This window comes from Micropterus dolomieu, linkage group LG01 (genome assembly GCF_021292245.1).
Source record: "Micropterus dolomieu isolate WLL.071019.BEF.003 ecotype Adirondacks linkage group LG01, ASM2129224v1, whole genome shotgun sequence".
Lineage (NCBI taxonomy): Eukaryota > Metazoa > Chordata > Actinopteri > Centrarchiformes > Centrarchidae > Micropterus > Micropterus dolomieu.
Window position 1 is genome coordinate 4023465 of NC_060150.1, and position 19738 is coordinate 4043202.

The 19738-nt window shown below is 40.3% G+C and overlaps 2 protein-coding genes across 3 annotated transcripts in view; both read right to left on the reverse strand.

Moving 5' to 3' along the window:
* Positions 1-1180, reverse strand: part of slx9 (SLX9 ribosome biogenesis factor) — a 29241-nt gene extending 28061 nt beyond the window's left edge. Inside the window, exon 1 of the mRNA XM_046062098.1 lies at positions 866-1180. Coding sequence (XP_045918054.1) covers positions 866-1069 — 204 coding nt within the window. The 5' untranslated portion in view covers positions 1070-1180. The remainder of the gene's footprint in view (positions 1-865) is intronic.
* Positions 1181-3208: 2028 nt separating this feature from the next.
* LOC123970560 (1-phosphatidylinositol 4,5-bisphosphate phosphodiesterase delta-4-like) overlaps positions 3209-19738 on the reverse strand; it is a 23200-nt gene continuing 6670 nt past the window's right edge. Inside the window, exons 9-15 of one of the 2 annotated variants that reach the window (XM_046048648.1) lie at positions 18907-19074; positions 7927-8083; positions 7550-7666; positions 7063-7241; positions 6834-6966; positions 6500-6649; positions 3209-4538 (exon numbers count right to left, since the gene is read on the reverse strand). In XM_046048648.1, the coding sequence (XP_045904604.1) occupies positions 4447-4538; positions 6500-6649; positions 6834-6966; positions 7063-7241; positions 7550-7666; positions 7927-8083; positions 18907-19074 (996 nt within the window). In that variant the 3' untranslated portion in view covers positions 3209-4446. Of the gene's footprint in view, positions 4539-6499; positions 6650-6833; positions 6967-7045; positions 7242-7549; positions 7667-7926; positions 8084-18906; positions 19075-19738 lie in introns of those variants that run through there. The other variant, XM_046048655.1, reaches the window with a different exon arrangement.

The window sequence follows — 19738 nt, forward strand, 5'->3', positions numbered from 1 at the left end:
CTGACTTGTACTCAAGAGCGTCACTTGGGGACATAAGGGCTCATATTAGGTGATGTGACGATACATTTTGCTCACGAGATTTGACGATGCACAATAAGACGAGTAGATATTCTAACAGTATTTTGAACATATATTCGATACTTAAATAAATGAGTGGGGGGTCTGGAGGTCCTTCGCCAGAAAACACTGAGTTTCCTACATTCTGGATCAATTTATGTTGGAAATGTCTTTATTTATATAAAGGAAACACACAATTAGGATAAATATAAAATATATAATGGAATATGATGCAGTAATCAGTAGCTTTGTTTTGTTTTTTTTGACAATGCACATTTGTCTCTTCTACGTACATGTCGTTGCACGTTTAATTATTTCGAAGAATTTTAACATTTCTTGTTGCCAGAACATTTCACAACAAATGCATGGTCCCCAGCGTTCCCAGTGTAAAACAGTGGTTCTCAAAGTGGGGTCCGGGGGACTCCCAGGGGTCCTTGAGGGGGTTCCCAGCCAAAAAAAAAAAAAGGGAATCATTTATTATATATACACAATGATAGAAATGGGGCTATTTTGTTCATGCACTTCATAGAGTTTCAGTAATAAAACATATAAAAGCAAAAATCAGATGGACAAAAATTCTAATTAGGGGTTCTCTGAGAACCACTGGTGTAAATGTCACCTACACTTTAAGTACATATATTTTATTACAAAGTACAAAATGGGGGGTGTTGTAAAACTTCTGACCGGTAGTGTGTATTTGCGGATACAACGTCAAACATCCTGACTACAACACAGACTGTGACTGACATCCTACCCGTAACCAGTACATGCAATATAACAAGTGAGCGTTGTTCAGTGCATCACAGACCTGCTTAACGTCGCTCGAGGCGTCACTCTTGTTGTTTCCCAGCGGTGGAGGACTTAATGTGTGCAACGTTGGTCCGGAGGCAGCGGGCTTCTCCAGACTGGGAGATACCACAGAGGAGGGCGACGGTGTGAGGCTGCTCGGCCTCACGAGCTTCACTGCCTCCTGGTGAATCTTCTGGCGGACATGTTTTATCTTCCCAACCATGTTAACTTTATGATAAACTGAATCTAAAAGGTGTTTCGCCCCTGATGCTCCCCCGATGTCCACAGCGTGCGACGTTGTCAAGTCATCTGTAGTGTCGCCGGAAGTGAATCTGTTTCGCCTTCAAATTAAAGTGTCCTCCCTTTCGCTCACACCTACTGTCTCTCCCTCCCCTTATCAGTCTAACTGTTGTCTCCCTAACAAGGACAGTTACATATGATATGATTGCTTATGATTGATATATGTTCAGTTTTGATCTTTGAATTTGAACTAAAACACCCGCACAGAAGGTAACGTTATTCATTGGTTTTACTCTGAATGTATACCGGAAGTACTTGTTTCTATCCCTAGCACCTGCCATTGTTGACATGACAAGCGTGACTGGTGTCCCGAGTTAGTTGAGCGGTGGAAAACAGAGCAGGAAGAAAGTTCCGCATGATATCCGCATGATATTGTATCCTAGTAAATGGTTTTATTTACAATTGCTTAAGACATTAATAAATAAGTGTGCGAAAAGGTCGATTTATATGTTTATAAATCTATGTTATACATTAGACCAGGTCCAGATCAAAAACCACTACGCCTAGAGCTGATGATTATTCAAGAGAGGCTGAAGTTTCATTAAAACATAGTTTCAGATTTGTGAACCATTTATTCTACTTGTGAAAATGAAAAAAGGGCGATTTAGGTAGTGGGTTTTTTTGTAGTTTTTTTTTTTTACATGTAGACCACATTTGACCTTATAAATTGTCATTTTTTCATTTTCATAAATAGAATAAAGGTATAGGCATAGTGACTTTTGATCTGGACCTGGGTTTCCCTTAACTTTCCCCTTAACTGCCGAATCGGAAGATAACTTCAGTGTTGTGATATTAAGCTACAATTTCTGCCTTCAGATGATGGCATGTCTGAAAAACTATGACTTTTATGCACCGGAATTTCCTCAAAATACACACTTGTTTCAGTGATATGGTTCAATGTTCAATGTTAAAACTGATTCAACCCCCCCAAGTTGGCATCTAATGCATGAAGCAGATCCATGAGTAGAACGAGTCATACATGAACATCATTTGTGTTGTGTCAATCAAATGTAAAGGCTAGATGTCAGCAAGATTGTTATGACTCCTAAGGACTAATAAAAGTCCTACTTTTACTAAAGTAAAAGTATGTAAGCATAATCAGGAAAATAAAGACTTAAAAGTACTCAAAGCGGAAGGAAAAATGGCCCTGTGACTGTTATATTATTATATATTATATCATTTGATTATTATTAATGTAAAAGCAGGATTTTACTGTTGTAGTTGTTGAGGTTTAACTATTTTTTATTTTAATGTCGGGCAGTTTAATTTATAACAAAACAACATATTTTTTAAAAATTTCATGTGTTTTGTGTGTACAAACCTTACTTTGTAAAGTAACTAGTTCCTGAAGCTGTCAGATAAATGTACTTAAGTAAAAGTACAATAGTAGAAGTAGAAAATGGCATGAAAAGAAAATACTGAAGTAAAGTATAAATACCTCTAACATGTATATAAGTACAGTACTTGAGTAAAAGTACATAGATACTGTCCACCACTGGGTAGAGCCTTTACTTTTGTCCACATGGTATGCTGTGTAATCCTTATCTTCAATGTACTGAGGCTTGAACTATACTGTATATATATATATATCACAGAAAGTTAAATATACAGTTAAATATAAATTTGAGATTCAAAGCAAAGAGAATACAGTACTCAAAGACATTTGAGAGGTTAGACGCGTGAGGAAAAACAAGTATGGAATTTCAGATATTTGATTAGTTAATGCATGGCAAGGGCAATAAATGATTGCACATTGTTCCTGTCCCAGCAGATTATCCACTTGTGTTTTTTCCTTGTTCAGTGTTGCATACATTTTGTCTTGCCCTGGAGCTCATAAACTCTTCCCTCGCTTTCTGGTTATGTAAGAATATATTTAAAGTGACCCAGCTCAGTAAGAAGTTCAATCAGTAAGTGAAAATCTTATTTATTTGCAGGTAGATGCAAAAAGAGGCAAATGAATATGGGTCCTATACAATAAAAAACAAGCAAATAGTCGTTTAAACACTACAATGTGCTACACTGTACAGTACATATGAATGTTTCGGTGTATCCCAAAAAAAAAATCAAACAAGACATATCAAAACACTTTTGCACAAATGGATTGTATGTACATGCCACAAATATAACATCAGATGACACAAGACTACTCATGAGTATTAAATTGTGATTTCCGCCTGTTACTCTTCATATTTATGAGATAATCATGTTATTCAAGCAAATCAAGCCCAACCAATCACTTCTGCTTTTTATAAAAGAACGACATGCAGAAGATTCTGGTGTTAATGGGAAGAGCAGAAAAGCAGCCACAGGCCATATTCTCTTGAACTCTCTGATCTGACCGGGAACATTGGGAGGCGTCGTTATGCCCGTGACCTTCAACCTCCAGTTGCTCCAGTGCAGCTGCTAAAAAGCTGCGATTGTGATATTGGTGGTTGTTGGGAATAATAAGTGTAACTGTAAGTGTTGCCAAAATGAAGCACAGCTTACCTGAATGAGCAAAGATTATGAAAAGAATCCACAATGATTTAATAGTGTCTTGGCTCAGATTTTTCCAAAAGGATCAGAATTTTATAATATGTTACAAGTACTTTTTTATCAGTTTGATTAATTTGCAATGATGAGAAATGAGAAAAAGTATTTGATTTGATCACACAAAGTAGCCTAAAGTGAACATCAGGAGAAACTTGGTGAAGAACATAAAGGTACATAAATTTATATTTATTTTATGGTTATCTTTGCAATTTTTGTGGTATTTTGTATATTATAACATCTATATCTATGACTTAGTTCTTGCTGGTAAAAACACTGTGTCCCCATTAAAATGGTAACCATTTTTCTTTCTGTGTAGCTGCAAGAGAATTGCTTTCAAGTTTTGCATGTTGACCAAAGTGAAAGCTCAGGGCTGCAGCGAGTGCTCATGAGGTGCTGTTCATTAAATACTAACAGAAAATAAATATCCTGATCGAAGCATACTGGTGGCACATTCAGCAGAAACTAATATTTGTGCTACAGACACAGTACATCAAACATGAGCAGCAAAGTTCAAGTCAATCACAGGAACAAATTACACACACTGTAATGAACAAAACAAAAACATGCTTTATGTAATATTCCACTGCTGCCTAGGAACCACTAAACATTTGGCATAGTATTTATTCACATCAAATAAGAATAATATTAAATACTCTTTTAGTAACTGTAAGTTTTTTCTATAGGAAGGATTCTACTCTCATCGCTAAATAATGCGTGCTGAGGATGTTCTCTCTAATAACTCTGGTGTATTAGGAAAGTGAAGAAGCTTTATCGCAGATCTGTGATCCGGACGTGTACGAATAAGGAGGCGGGAGGAATACTGGTTCCATCTTTGGACAAAAGGTGAATGTGACGATAACCTGAGAACACAAAACATAAGGATTAGGAGAACACGACCTCTTGACTTATCTATACCAGCTAAATGCAATAAAATCCGGCATATTTTCATCAGCCTACTGAGATACAGTGCTCAAAGTCAAACACACAGACACAGCTGGAGCTGGTTGCAGCAGCTGTTCCTAAGATGAAACTTAGCCTAGTTCTAACATTAGTGTTTACTAAAGCCTACATGATTTTAAGCCTGATTTGCCTGTATCGAGCTTGCCGACAGCCGGGCTGTGATTGGTGGTAAATTAGCTATCTGGAGGAGTCGGCCGACTCCACATCCACATCCAGCCAATGAGAGTAGGCAGCTGACAGAGCAGGCTGCTACTCGATGTCAGCTCGCTTAGTGTGTGACTCCCTGTCGCCGATCAGTCGCATAGTGTCAACAACACAACGACTTCAAGACTCCCGCTACAAGACAGCTGATCGTGTAGTCTCAACAGCACAGCAACCTACCTGCTCACGGTGAAATTGTGTAGTCTGCACAAGCCTTGAGTGTATTTTTAAGCATTACAAATTAAAACCAGTTGCAGCACACAAACTAGTTCTTACGTAGAATTTAGTTGTTGCTAAATAATTGCACCTACTGCTAGGTGAAACTGTTGTGTAGCTAACTGAGGTAATTTACTGAAAGCTAACGTTAGTGTGCTAGAGAAAAGAGTGAAAGAAATTAATATAGAAGACGGCCGACGTATCTGACTTGAAAGTTGATCATTTCTGTTTAATACTGCTGCAATGATCAAATTTGACAAAAATAATACCAAAAAACTTACAGCAAATGTGTAAATACGTCAGTTAGGTTAGCATAATTGAATATTTCCCACTCATTCTACTATAGTATGAATACTACTAACTCTAAAGCACACAGATGTTCCATACATCCAGACACAAGTAAAACAAATACCTAAATTTACAAAAGACAGAACTGTAATGTTTAGAACTTATGGTAACTTGTGGTACTACAGTGACTTCCTGTTTACATAGTTGATTGAACTTGATTAGACAATGCTCCCTGTCAATTGATTTACACATTCTTACTGTGTGTTCACACAGAAAGCGAAGCGTTATACAAAGTCAATGCAAATCCGGGAATAGTTGCAAATTCGTGCCAGGTGAATGAAATTGGGCGACACGGATACGCAAAATTTGTGTCAGCTGAAAATATTCAACTTGAGTGAAAACTGGGCTTTGCAGAGTGTTGTACAAGAGTTTTGTTTTTACTTTAAAAAGTTAATTTATCTTTACTCGAGCTTTTCAACCTGTCTACAGCAGCAAGCCACCGAGTTTCGTATCTCCACTGTCGTTGTTGAAGCCGTCAGTGGGCACCCAGAGCTCTGTGACACTACTTCATATTTATAAAAAGCCCAGACAGAAAAGAAGAGCACATGGTGAAAAGTAAGCTAGGAAGTTGAACTACCTGGTAAGTTTTCAATATATATGTGTCTGTTACTTAATTCCAGCTATTGGTTTACTTTAGTCTGAAACAAGGCAGCATAGCATAGCCCTGATCCGAACGCCATTTAGAAAACAAGCATGCTAAAAGTTGTTTGCTTGTCATCTTGCGGACAGACCTGACAAAGCATGAATTCAGACAAAATAATACAAATCAGCATCATTATGTAGTAATAAAGTATCATTTTGATCTGTTTATTGCTATTAAATCACAGTTAACACCATCACATTGGCTCGAACTGAACTAAACATGAGACAGTACCAGTACAGTACAGTACAGCCAACACTTTACAGGAAAGGGGTGCGCTGGATTTATAACACAAGACAAACTAAGAGCATCACTGGGAAACATAATATGGCATAAAGATTTTGATTAACGTGTTTTTATAATTGTTGGAAGCCAAAATTGTGATGAAAATTTCATCAATTGCACAGCCCTAGAAGAAGCTGTAAGATGTGACTTAACTCAGTTTTTCAACCTTACCTTGCTGCATGCAGGTGAGAGGGAGTGTATACTGCCCCACAAAGTCATTTTTAGACGTCTTGTCATAGTCTTCCACGACAAAGCGCACCATGGCCAGCTCAGGAGTGTGGATGGTGAAGCGCAGTGTGTCATACCACACAGGGTTGAACCCTGCAGGAAGGACAAATTGTTTAATGCCAGCATCCACCCTGCTTGGTCAGAGACATGTCTTAATTCCTTGTGGGACTAAACCAAATCTGAAATATTAAAAGTTACCCATCCTGTCCATTCATTCAGTCCCTGCTGTATTTATTTCTACAGGGGTAAGTGTATGGGCCCACAGCCACTGCAGTACCATTGTTCTCAATGTATCTGGTCTCCTGCTTGGCCTGGTCCACAGGAACACCATGGATCTCCACTCTGACTAGAGGATCCACTATAGAATCCTCTTTGATGTTGACTTTGGGCAGCTGCTGACCGCTGATCACCTGAAACACATAAATACAGTGCTCAATAAAAAAAGTCATTGAAATAGATAATAACCTGCAGGGATACATTTTTTCTTACTTCTTTGTGGTTGGTACCTGTATGGTGAGGACGACAGGTTGATAGTCATCCTGTTTTTGGGGCGTCTCAGGGTCAAATCTTTTCCTGGGCTCGCTCAATAAACTGGGCTTCAGGACGTAGCCACAGTTGCCATTCTGACGAAACAGCCCGTCGTTCAGGTCCATCCCCTCCCCGGCAGTCTGGAAATTCAATGCAACTGAATGAAAAGGAAAAGAAACAAGATTTACTTTTTTGCTTTTTTTTGACACATGCCAACATTTAGATTCACAACACACTGTAATCAGGCATTTAGAAAGATTTAAATGCTATTTAAGCTGTACAGGGTAACTTTGCACACTGCTAACTTAGATGTCAAGTTCAATACCACGAAGCTATAAAACTTGTTCCTTGGTACCTCCAAGATCTTCTCCCTGCTTGCACAATTGTGACTGTGAAATGATTAAAGAAGGAAGGTCTTAAAGCCTGCTTGAGATAAAGTCAAGTCTGCCTTTGAGTTGCAATCACCGATTTGGCACCCAGCATTCCACATTTCCTGAGGATTGAAATTGGAGGAGTCAGTTCGGAAGCCACTGGGATAAACCCTGGTCAGCTGCTGTGAGTTATGGTGCACAAACTCGGCCCCTGAAATAGAGATAACATCAGAAGTATAGTTAAAGTTGAAAATAAATTCTCAAAGTACTAATTGTTTCCCCTTGACACAAAATGTATTAAATTTAAAGCTACTGAAGCAAAATATCTGGTGATAGATAGAACCAAGATCCCAGACTACAAAAATCAAATAACAGAAACCTGTATTAGTCAAACCTTTGTATTTACATGATTTATCATAAACCATACACTTTAATGTCTAAAGGAGACAGGACTGAAAAGACTGGACTCACCAGCCTCTCTCAGGTGTTTGCGTGCCTTGGACTCTGTGAAAGAGGCCACCTCATAGAACTTGGAGTGGATGCGGGAGTGTTTGAAGCTACTAAAGTGGACGCTTTTACAGTAAATGACACAGTCTGACAGCTCCTTGGACAGACGCTGCTTTGACTTCTATGGAAATAAGAAGACAAAGGATAAAAATGGTAAGACATTGATAAACGCATAGGTCAATAAAAGGGGGTAGTTTTGAAAAATCATCAGCAACTCTTACATGACAATTCTAATTTATTTATATATGCCACTGCTGTGGTAATGTATGCCTGATACATAAAACATATTTTGGCATGTAGTTAGCATTAAGATCAAACTGACACTTATGTCCTAAGAAGAACGACAAAAACAGTTGTTTCAGTGAGACCCTAAACCTTTGCCTAAACCTAACCAAGCCAAATCCTAACCATAGCGTTGTCAAATCATAAAACAGTTTTGGAATGCACAGACAAATTATTATAATATAATAATTATTAAATTATTTTATTATTACAAAGTATTTGCAACATCACACAGCTTCCTACGATGTATAATGTTATGGCATAGTCTACTAGTTTAACATGATACTTGCCAGATAAAAAGTGTCATCTGTCAGTGAAACACAAGCGGTGTGCTGTTTTAATGTAGCACCTAGCATTAGTATACCAATAGACAGCAAGAATCATGCCAAAGTGGAGTGGTATGTAGCAGTGGAGCATAAATGACATACCATTTGCATTATACATTTGCATGCATTATTTTCATTATACATTGCACATATTTGTTGTGAGCTGTTGTTGTGTCATTGTTGTTCTATATTTTTATATTGTCAAGCTATATATTTATGTATACAATATTCTCTTCCGTTGCAATACGTCTTCACAACACCAGAATAATGCACATGTAAGTATCTGCCACATTGTCTGCAAATTGTTGCATTATTTTTCTTTATTCTTTTATTATTCTTATATAACTTGCATTTGTTTATTATTATATCTTTCTACATTTATTTATGTCAACTGTATGTTTGTCTGCGAGTTGCACCTTATCACCAAAGCAAATTTCTCATATGTGTAAAACAATACTTGGCAATAAAGCTCCTTCTGATTCTGATTTTTATGAGCCGCATAAAAGTCGGCATATGACGCTTAAATAAGAGTAGCACACCACTGGTGGAATATCAGTGACATACAGTTAATAAATAGCATAAACCAGCAGAACCACACCAGCATACCAATTATCAACAACAGACGTGGACAAAGACACACCACTTCGAATTAGCCACATTTCCATCTCGGCATCACTCAAAAACAAGTTGCGGGTCACAGTAGGCAGCATGTCATAACAGTAACTGGATAATTGGAGCAGGTAGCAGACAGGCAGAAACAGGATACATTATACAGATACTACTATGGCATGGGTATTGATTGGAATAACCTCACAGGTATATTACAGTATACTGTGCTACTAATGGAATAAAGAGGGGTTGGTGTGCAGGGATGAGCAGGGTCTGGTGACTGGCAACGGCTTGAAACTGGATGAGGGCAACTAGAGGACAGGTGTGAAAGATCCTTCAAAATGCAGTAGGTAGGGAGAGTTTGTGAGGCAGAATCTGGGAAATGGGACATGGCAAGTGAAGATGACTTCCCAAAGAATGTTAAAATTCAAGGGCAACTGGACTTGGTTGAAGATACTAGAAGACGTTTCATCCCTCATCCAAAGGACTTCTTTAGTTCTGACTGACTGGCAGGGAAACTCAGCTATTTAACCTCAGTGGGGCCGTTTGCCAGGATCGTCGATACTGCTGGTTCGTTAGTGTTCCTGACTTTTGTAACGACAGTCGTTACTGTCGTTAGGACTACCTGAGGCCAAGACTGAACGACCATCGTTGGCATCTTCACCTGAGGCCAATAGGTTACATTTGTTAAATTTCCTGGGAAGTGATTAAAGGACTGCATTGTAAGTGGGGGATAAGTGGTGGCGTAGACCCCCTCCTCTGTTCAACGACGGCTTCTCAACCCGGGTGTAGATGGCTTCCTTGACACCTCTTTCAAACCATCCATCTTCTCTGTCTAAAATGTGCACCTGGTGGTCCTCAAACGAGTGTCCTCTGTCCTTCAGATGTAAGTAAACTGCAGAGTCTTGACCTGAGGAGTTGGCCCTTCTGTGTTGAGCCATGCGTTTGTGTAGTGGTTGTTTAGTCTCCCCAATATACAGGTCTGTACATTCCTCACTGCATTGGACCGCATACACTAGATTGCTTTTCTTGTGCTTGGGGGTGTGGTCTTTGGGGTGTACCAGTATCTGTCTTAGCGTGTTTAAAAAAAACACAGGGATGTTGTGTTTGTTGAAAATCCTCCTGAGTTTCTCTGATACTCCAGACACGTATGGAATCGCAATGTTGTTGCGGTTGACCTTATTTTGTTCATCCCCTGTAGTTTTGTTCTTCCTGGATCTTGTGGCTGTTTTCACAAGGTCCATTTAGGGTATCCACAGGCTGTAAGTGCCCCCTTCAGGTGTTTCTGTTCCTTCTCTCTGGCTTGGGCGCTAGTTGGTATGTTTTCCGCTCTGTGGTGCAGTGTTCTCATGACCCCTAGCTTGTGCTCCAGTGGGTGGTGTGAATCGAAGAGTAGGTATTGGTCTGTGTGCGGGGGTTTTCTGTAAACACCAATCTGCAGGCTCCTGTCCTCTTCAATGTGTACAGCGCAGTCCAAGAAGGCCAAACTGTTGTTGTGAACATCTTCTCGTGTGAACTTGATGTTGCTGTCCACAGAGTTGATGTGTTCTGTGAAGGCTTGCACTTCCTGGCTTTTAATTTTGACCCAGGTGTCGTCCACATATCTGTACCAGTGGCTCGGTGCTATTCCTCTGAAGGAGTTTAGGGCTTTGTTCTCCTCTTCTTCCATGTAGATGTTCGCCACCATTGGGTATACCGGTGAACCCATGGCACAGCCATGCTTCTGTCTGTAGAAACCTCCGTTCTACTGGAAATAGGTGGTGTTTAGATAGATAATTTGCAGATCTGGTCAGGGCTGAGGCTAGTTCTGTTGTCCAGGGTGTGGTCTTCTGTTAGCCGTTTCCTAACGGTTTCTACTGCCTTTATGGTGGGGATGCAGGTGAACAAAGAAGTCACGTCATAGGATACCATGGTTTCTTCTGGGTCCAGTTTCAGTCCTCGAACTTTGTTTACAAAGTCAAATGAGTTTTGCATGTGGTGTGGCGTGTTTCCCACCAAGGGAGCTAAGATGGTAGAAATGTGTTTGACAATGTTGTAGGTGACCGAGTTAATGCTGCTGATAATCGGCCTGAGTGGGGCTCCTTCTTTGTGTATCTTGGGTAGTCCATTAATGCATGGAATGGCTTCTCCAGGATACAAACGGTAATATTGTTCACGGGAGATGCTGTTGTTTTTCTGTGGCTGTTGTAGACATTCTATGGCCTTTTTCTTGTATCCGCTGGTTGGGTCTCGCCTCAGTGTCTCATATGTGTTTGTGTTCATTAGTAATGTGTTGACCTTGTTCTGGTAATCCACTGTGTTAAGGACTACCGTGCATCTTCCTTTGTCAGCAGGTAGGATAGTGATGTTTTGATCCTTGCTCAGTGATGTCCCAGCCTTCCTTTCTTGGATGGTGAGCTTGGAAGGGGGAGCCTTCACATTAGAAAGGGCCGATTCTGGAGCTGTGATGAGGTCCATTATAGGTAGCTACTGTGGTGTAATGGCAAAGTTTAATCCTTTGGCCAAAACGTCTTTCTCTGGTTGGGTGAGTTCCCTATCTGACAGGTGTTTCACCCATCTGTTGTCTGTTTCATGCGTTGTGTGGTTGTTGTTTTTTCTCCTCCAAGACAATTGTCCTGTTTTGTTAGTGCTGCTGGCTCTGGACTGTAGGTTTTGGAATTTCCGGGTCTGTCTGTCTTTGCTCTTGTTGTGTTGAGATAGCTGTGCTTTCTTGATGAAATCCATGACCTTTTCCAGTACTGTACTGAGCAGATATGTTTCTAGTTTGTGGTGTACGTTGTCCAATTCTTTGTTCAGGGCTTCAATGGTGAAATGTATCTGTCTCACTTTCTTATTCAGTAGCTGGTGTTGCGCTTTCTCCAGGATTATTTTGGTCCGTGTCCTTTCACGGTAGAGCCTAAGTGTAGGCTGTCGGAAAGAAGTTTGTGTTGTTGGCATCTCAGGTTAAATCGTAGATGGTTCCTGTAGTCTGCAATTTTCCTGGCTGTCCTTTCATACTCCTGTACCAATCTGAGGGTGTTCATCCCAAAATGATTAGCAAGATGTCATCCAGGTCATAGTTATCCAAAGAAGGTTAAATTCAAGGGCAACTGGACTTGGTTGAAGATACTAGAAGACGTTTCATCCCTCATCCAAAGGACTTCTTCAGTTCTGGAGCCTGAAAATGGGTGTTTATAGAAAACCCACACACACAGACCAATACCTACTCTTCAATTCCCACCACCTGCTGGAGCACAAGCTAGGGGTCATGAGAACACTGCACCACAGAGCAGAAACCATACCAACTAGCGCCCAAGCCAGAGAGAAGGAACAGAAACACCTGAAGGGGGCACTTACAGCCTATGGATACCCTAAATGGACCTTTGTGAAAACAGCGACAAGATCCAGGAAGAACAAAACTACAGGGGATGAGAAAAAGAAGGTCAACCGCAACAACATTGCGATATCGTACGTGTCTGGAGTATCAGACTATTTTTCTACAAATACAACATCCCTGTGTTTTTTTTTAACCCATGAACATGCTAAGACAGATACTGGTACACCACAAAGACCACACCCCCAAGCACAAGAAAAGCAATCTAGTGTATGCGGTCCAATGCAGTGAGGAATGCACAGACCTGTATATTGGGGAGACTAAACAACCACTACACAAACGCATGGCTCAACACAGAAGGGCCAACTCCTCAGGTCAAGACTCTGCAGTTTACTTACATCTGAAGGACAGAGGAGACTCGTTTGAGGACCACCAGGAGGTGTCAAGGAAGCCATCTACACCCGGGTTGAGAAGCCGTCGTTGAACAGAGGAGGGGGCCTACGCCACCACTTATCCCCCCACTTACAATGCTGTCCTTTCATCACTTCCCAGGGAACTCAACAAACGTAACCTATTGGCCTCAGGTGAAGATACCAACGATGGTCGTTCAGTCTTGGCCTTGGGTAGTCCTAATGACTGTAACGACTGTCGTTACAGCAACCAGGAAAACTAACGAACCAGCAGTATCGACGATCCTGGCAAACGAACCCACTGAGGTTAAATAGCTGAGTTTCCCTGCCAGTCAGTCAGAACTGAAGAAGTCCTTTGGATGAGGGATGAAACGTCTTCTAGTATCTTCAACCAAGTTCAGTTGCCCTTGAATTTAACCTTCTTTGGATAACTATGACCTGGATGACTGAGAATCTTCATAGACGAAGAGGACTTCCCCATTCTTAATCCTTCCTACAAAGCTCTGAATTGTTGCTGTTAATAAACACAACACAGTACCTGTTTGAATTGCTAAACATATCTGAGATGTGGGCAAAAGATAAAGAGGACACCTGGTCACAGGATTTCTTTGCGTGTTTTAGACTTGAAGATGTCATTTGAGCCCAAGAGGCTTCATCAGTTCGGCTGACTGGTAGGAAGAGGTCCAGACCCAATGAGGCACCTAACCTCTTAAAATTCATATAAAAAAAATCATAAAATTTTGCCTTCATTTTTTTTAAAGAGAAAGTGGAGACGTGCCGTCCATCTTTATTGTGAGAGTCAACCCATGATATGGCTCTGTGGTATTTTAGTCACTACCCCATGATAGGGTATACCCTTGTGATGCAAAGGAATCCTGTCATGGGTGGAAGCACAGGGCACATGAAAAACCTTGAGACAACCCCCATTTAAATTGTGTAAGTGATACTCGATCACAATGCTACGCAAAAGCAGGTGTGTTGCCAGGCTAGCTTCCATGACTCTAGAGATCAGAGGTGTGGCGAGCACTTCAGCATGCATGCCTTCCTGCTTCCACTTGAAAGCTGAGCTGGCTGGTCTACCCAGGCCTCAGAGCGTCACCCCCCCACCTTCACCCGTCTACCGCACGGCAAGACAGCCATCTCTCCAGACACCTAAACCATCAGCAGGGGCACCTGGCCTCACCCCTGGTGACCGTGTTGACAGGAGTCCCAGTGTGGTGTTTCATGCTTCTCAGATGCTTATCAATAAACATGACAAGCACCCAATGATTCTTTTACACGGTTTCCTGCACTGGACAAAGATGCATATTCAGCATCAAACATTATCCTCTAAAGCCTTATGCTCTAAAGCCTGTAATATCAATACAAATCCATATTACGTTTAGGGACAGACATTTAGGGATGTAAAAAGTAGTAGCACGAATAATGTCACATATGTTCCCTGTGATGCAGTGGTATAAACACATAAGGACAAAGTTGAGACTAGGTCAGAGCTGGAACATGAGTTTGGGGCCCTGAGCACAACACGTCTCCCATCCCCAACTCTTTCAACACACTTTCAAAATGAACTGTGCAACATGCAAAAATGGGCAGAACACTTTTGCTGCACTACAGCTGCAGTGCTGAGGACAGTTCCATTTGTACATTTTACAATCTGTTCATATAAAGACACTCTGGTGGCTGTATGGTCATAAGAAAGCCAGTTTGCAATGCCTCAGTGGGCTCACAACTAGTCATGTTAAGTGTGAAAATGTCATTCTTTGGCTTGTAGTTTACTGTTCGTTTGCTTCAAGGACCTCGAGAACCTTGCTAATCCCCCAGAATCTCATGTTTTGATGTTTTGCCAATTATACTTTTCTCATTCCTGCAGTTTTGACAAGTTTTAACATCACACACCACCAACAACTTTAGGTGACAACCAATAAGAGCTTTTGTTCCACCCCAGCGGTTCTCAAACTTGGGGGCGTAGAGCCACTGCAGGAGGGTCGTGGATGTTGAATGGACCTAAAGTTGCATGAATATGACTTAGAACTAGTTTGAGAACCTCTGTTATAGAAATACCACATACATTATGATAGAGTTGGCAAGTGGAAAAGTGAAAATAGCTTAGTTGTGGTTCCTAGATTCTCCAAAAGTATAATGGGAGCCAGAACCTTCATCAATCAAGCTCCTCTCCTGTGGAATCAGTTTCCTGCTTGGGCTTGGGAGGCAGACACCATCTCCACATTTCAGAGTAGGCGTAAGACTTTCCTCTTAGATAAAGCCTTTAGTCAGGGCTGGCTCAGATGAGTATCCCTTAGTTATGCTGCTACAGGCCTAGGTTACCTTATACATATATGAGATTCATAATATACAGTATGTATATATATATATATATAGAGAGAGACCTGGTCAACAGAACCGCATAAACAAATTAACACACATATCCAGTTAAAATGCGGTACAAGGTCATGGACAGAAATCCAGTTAAAATCCATCTACGAGTTGACCAAGAGTACCTTTTTCTCCATCCTTTAAGTGATCCCTTAAATTCCCCCATAGTAATAAGCTTTGACTAGTGCAGGCTTTTCTGTGCATTATTCCAGGAAGAAGGGGCAGCACATTTAAAATCTTTGCCTAATTCTGTTCAAACTCTGGGAAACAACATCTGTAAAATATTTTGAGAGCGGTTTTTACACAAGAAGGAACCAGCCCAAGGAGAGATGTATATATTAAAACCAATATATTACATTTAATGATCATTTCTGATGGTAAGTTGTGTGAAGATGCGTCTTTCCTTTAGTTGAGTTCAGTTGACGAGTACATCTTTTAGTTCAGTAAGAGCTGATAAAGTCCTGTGTTTTTAAGTTTTGAAAGGACTTCAATTCAGTTAAGTTCACACCAGGTCTGGATGGCTGGGGCACAGGACACCAGTGTCACGGGTGGTAGCACAGTGATGAAGCCTTGTTCTCTCTTTCTTGCCTGCCTTGTCTTTCTCTGCTATCACAGTGTAAAAAGATCACCTTATCTAACACCCAGTGTCTGCTGCCTGCCCATCAATCCTCTCTATTTTTCACGAGTGATAAAAGAAGATTATAATCATTTTCTGCTGGATAAGAAGGCGTGTGATGTTGTGCTAACTATGCTGTAAAACAAAGCCAGGAAGTGTATCTTTAAATGTGTACGGTATGTTGGAACAAAACAAAAGTAATGACAGACACCTGGGTCTTTAAGCGCAGGTAAATATAAACAGCAGAGTCACATTAAAAGAGCTTGTGTAGTTTCCATTGAAAGCTCAAGCGTGAGTTAACAGACCCTGTTATTATATATGAAATTAAGTCATGACTCAACTGCACAGGCTGAACCAATACTGTGGTAGTTGTTTTACAGTACAGTACAAAAGGAATATACAGTGAAATGAAGTGCAGATAAGAACATTACAATCATGATAATTAATGATCAACAGACCATGCAAATTATGTTTCAATGTTCTGAACTGAATGCATGGAAACTGTAAGTATACAGCCCCCTACTACATTTCTCTTTCACTGTGTGACTATGGTCCCATTTCCACACAGGTTGGACTACTATATACAACAACAACTAAACAAACTTAATGCAGCTGCCACAGTTCCAAAAAGGACAACAAAACAATAAACATACATATTACAGTATATAAATACATTTACTTGTGTTGCCCCAAGAAAATGTTCAGCCAACAGAGACACTAGGGAACACCACAGATATTAAAGAGACATTGCACTGGTTTATTACTGATACTTCTGCACAGCATGCTGCAGCATTTTTGGTTTTTGAATATGTTTTCTTATCAGCCAGACAGACACTGGCTTCCCGTCATTTCTTTTCAACAGTGAATATGCAGAGACGAATGCAAAAACACCAGTATAAAGATACGCTGTATCAGTATATACAGTTTCAGTATTTCACTGAAACTGAAATTGCATGTTGCTGGCCTCAGGTTGTCTGTTGCATTCTGCCCTCTTTTACCTGCATGTATATCTGTTTATTTATGACTTTGTTTAATTGTTTGACTTTTTTTTTTTTTCTTCTGGGCAAGTGTTATGTATACTGTACATGCTGCTATGCACCTGTCAGTCTTTGTCAATGTATGTACTCATTATGAGCTTTAGTTTGTGTTATGGCAGAAAATTGTGTCCTCTTACATTTAATCTTTTATGTATGTTATTTTGCTATTATTATTATGTATTGTGTTTTATCCTTAACCTTTCCTCTCCTATACTTCATGTCCACATTTACTAGGGTTTAGGTCAGAGCTGTGAAATTGTTTTGGTGCTTTCTTGTTGTTCCTCTCCTCTCCTGGAATGTTCATTCAAGGTCGAGAGAGGATCTCTTTTCGCCAAAACATAGAGACCTAGGCTGTGTAAATGATTATGCATCCCTTTGCTCGGGGCCAGACGTTAGCAACTGTCTTAGGAGACAGAACCTCTGGTCCAGCTGATTTGTGTTGTAGTACTTCTGTTTATTCTCTTTTGTTAAATAAATTCTTCAAAGACAACGGTTTGTTGTAACTCAATTATTTGCTCAGCCCCTCACCAGGAATATAATTTCCACGACAATTTGCATGTTGCATTATTATTATTTTATTATTTAATAGGTTTTGAAGTGCAGGAAGTCCATTAAAAAGCATTTCAGTACAAAGTCTGTGTTTCTTCTATCTCATTTTAATGCATGCATTCATAATGTATGACTTCATTTTAAATGATTGTAAAAATAATTTTATAATTGTTTTTTAGGTAGACTATGTAACAACTGTCCAGAGACTACAGATGAAAAATAGTTTTTTGGTTAACTCTGGCGCATTTGCATCTATGCTTAAATTAAACTGATTAAATAAAACATGTATAGTTAGTTTGATTCAAGAGAAGTTTATCCATTCATTTACTGGAAGTATAATCTGGTTGCGATTCATTTTACTGTATTTTACGTAAGGTGTTAATGAAAAACTGCAGAAATGCTGCTTCCTAGTAATATTCTCAGTCAAAGAATTGACAATATCATCATAGAGGTTGTGAGGGACTCCTATGCAACAAATTTCATACCGATGTTATTAAAGAGTAACTCAACACTATACCTACTTTAGTTAAGTCAACAGGTGTTTCTATCCTCTACACTTTAAGAATATGTGGTGTTGTTTTGTACTCAATTTATGTGAAGTACAAGGCATTATAATGATCTCTCCATTCTGCGGCAGCTCCAGAGACAGTGGAAATTCAGGTATTACATACAGTACTATCTCTGGCAGTCATCCAGAATTCATAGAGCCATATTCATATACATAAATCTTGTTAAGAGGTGTTATTAGTCGCTGTAATGGTTTCCTTGTCAGGTGATAAAGACACTTCGGGTTGAAAATACAGGTGGAGGTGGCATAGGGGTTTAAGGCCCTGCTCATTAACAACGCAACGCTCCTGATTTGATACCAATTGGGACCTTTTGTTGCATGTTGTTCCACATTTCTCACCCTTGTTTTCTATATCTTCTCTCTACACTCTATAATAAAGGCAAAAAACTGAGTTCATCCTCTTAATTCATCCACTCATTCTGGACATTCAACATTCATTCAACTATTCCGCTCTCCTCGATCCTGCTTCTCATTCAAGCAGGTACATACATTTACACTGGCAACCTTCTACTGGATGCCACAGAAACTCCCACAGCTGTTGTAAACCTATAATCTGGTGTTAACAAAGAAAGGACATTCTACTGTAACTACCAGCTGTAATTCATTAAATTATTAACAAGATGCATTTAATCAATTGGAGTGCCATTATTTTGGGTTGGTCAACTTAATCTATTAAGTGTTCCATTCACACAGTGAAATCCACTTCCTGATTTGCATCAGTGTTGCATCATCAGCCTAAAAACGACAAAAATAGAGCATCCTGATTCTATATCAGGCTGGTTCAGTAGACTGTGTGTAATAGGCTGTCTGGGCGTGAGGCTAAAAAGTTGCACCATTTTGCGTTAAAAAACCTGACCCTACCTTAACCCTGCGACGGACACTCTCACGGTGAAGGTTATCTTCATCAATTTCGGCCACTTCGTCTTCATCGCTGACCTCTCCAGTCAGAGAGTCTTCTACCATGCCATTGAGACTTTCCTGCAGACCGCCAATTTTCTTCGCCTTCAGCAGAATCTTCCCCTTAAGATCCTGACAGGAAGAATAAATGAAACCCCAGAGTCATCCTTCGCATCCAGTTTAGTTTTCAAACAATGTACGTGTGAAATAATGGTCAGACGGTAGTAGCGGGAGTTGTTACTGAAGTGAATGCATCATTTGGACAGAAGAAGTAGTCATGATATGGTAGCCTCAATGTGCCAATCCAGGAAGTGTATGTGACAATTATTTTCTGGCATACTCTGAAACGTTGACACATATGCAATGATGCACCTCAAGACACTGCTAGTGAGTGGGCTTAAATGAAACAGTAACTTGCCCCCACATTGCGTGAGTGTTCAAAATGGCATCGGAAACTGCAGCATGAAAAGCTGATAGAAGTGTGTACAACAACAACAACAACCTACGTTGCACTGCGTTGCAGCAAAAGCTATGCTAGGTTAAACTTTCTGTATCTTTTTGCGACCCTTTTTCAGTGCGGTGTGTGTCGAAGAGATCTGCACAATGGCATCTTGGCCCTTACTGTGCCCGTTTGTGCGTTTCTATCTCTTGGATATGGCTCCTTCTCAGGATCCAGCTCGCAAGGGCCACCTAGGATCTGTAGAGGGGGAACATACACTGGCAGTGCCTGACGTTTCAGTGAGAAGTCAGGGCAGTGCAGGTGTTAATGGTCAGGCCAAGCCCCTATCGGTCCAGT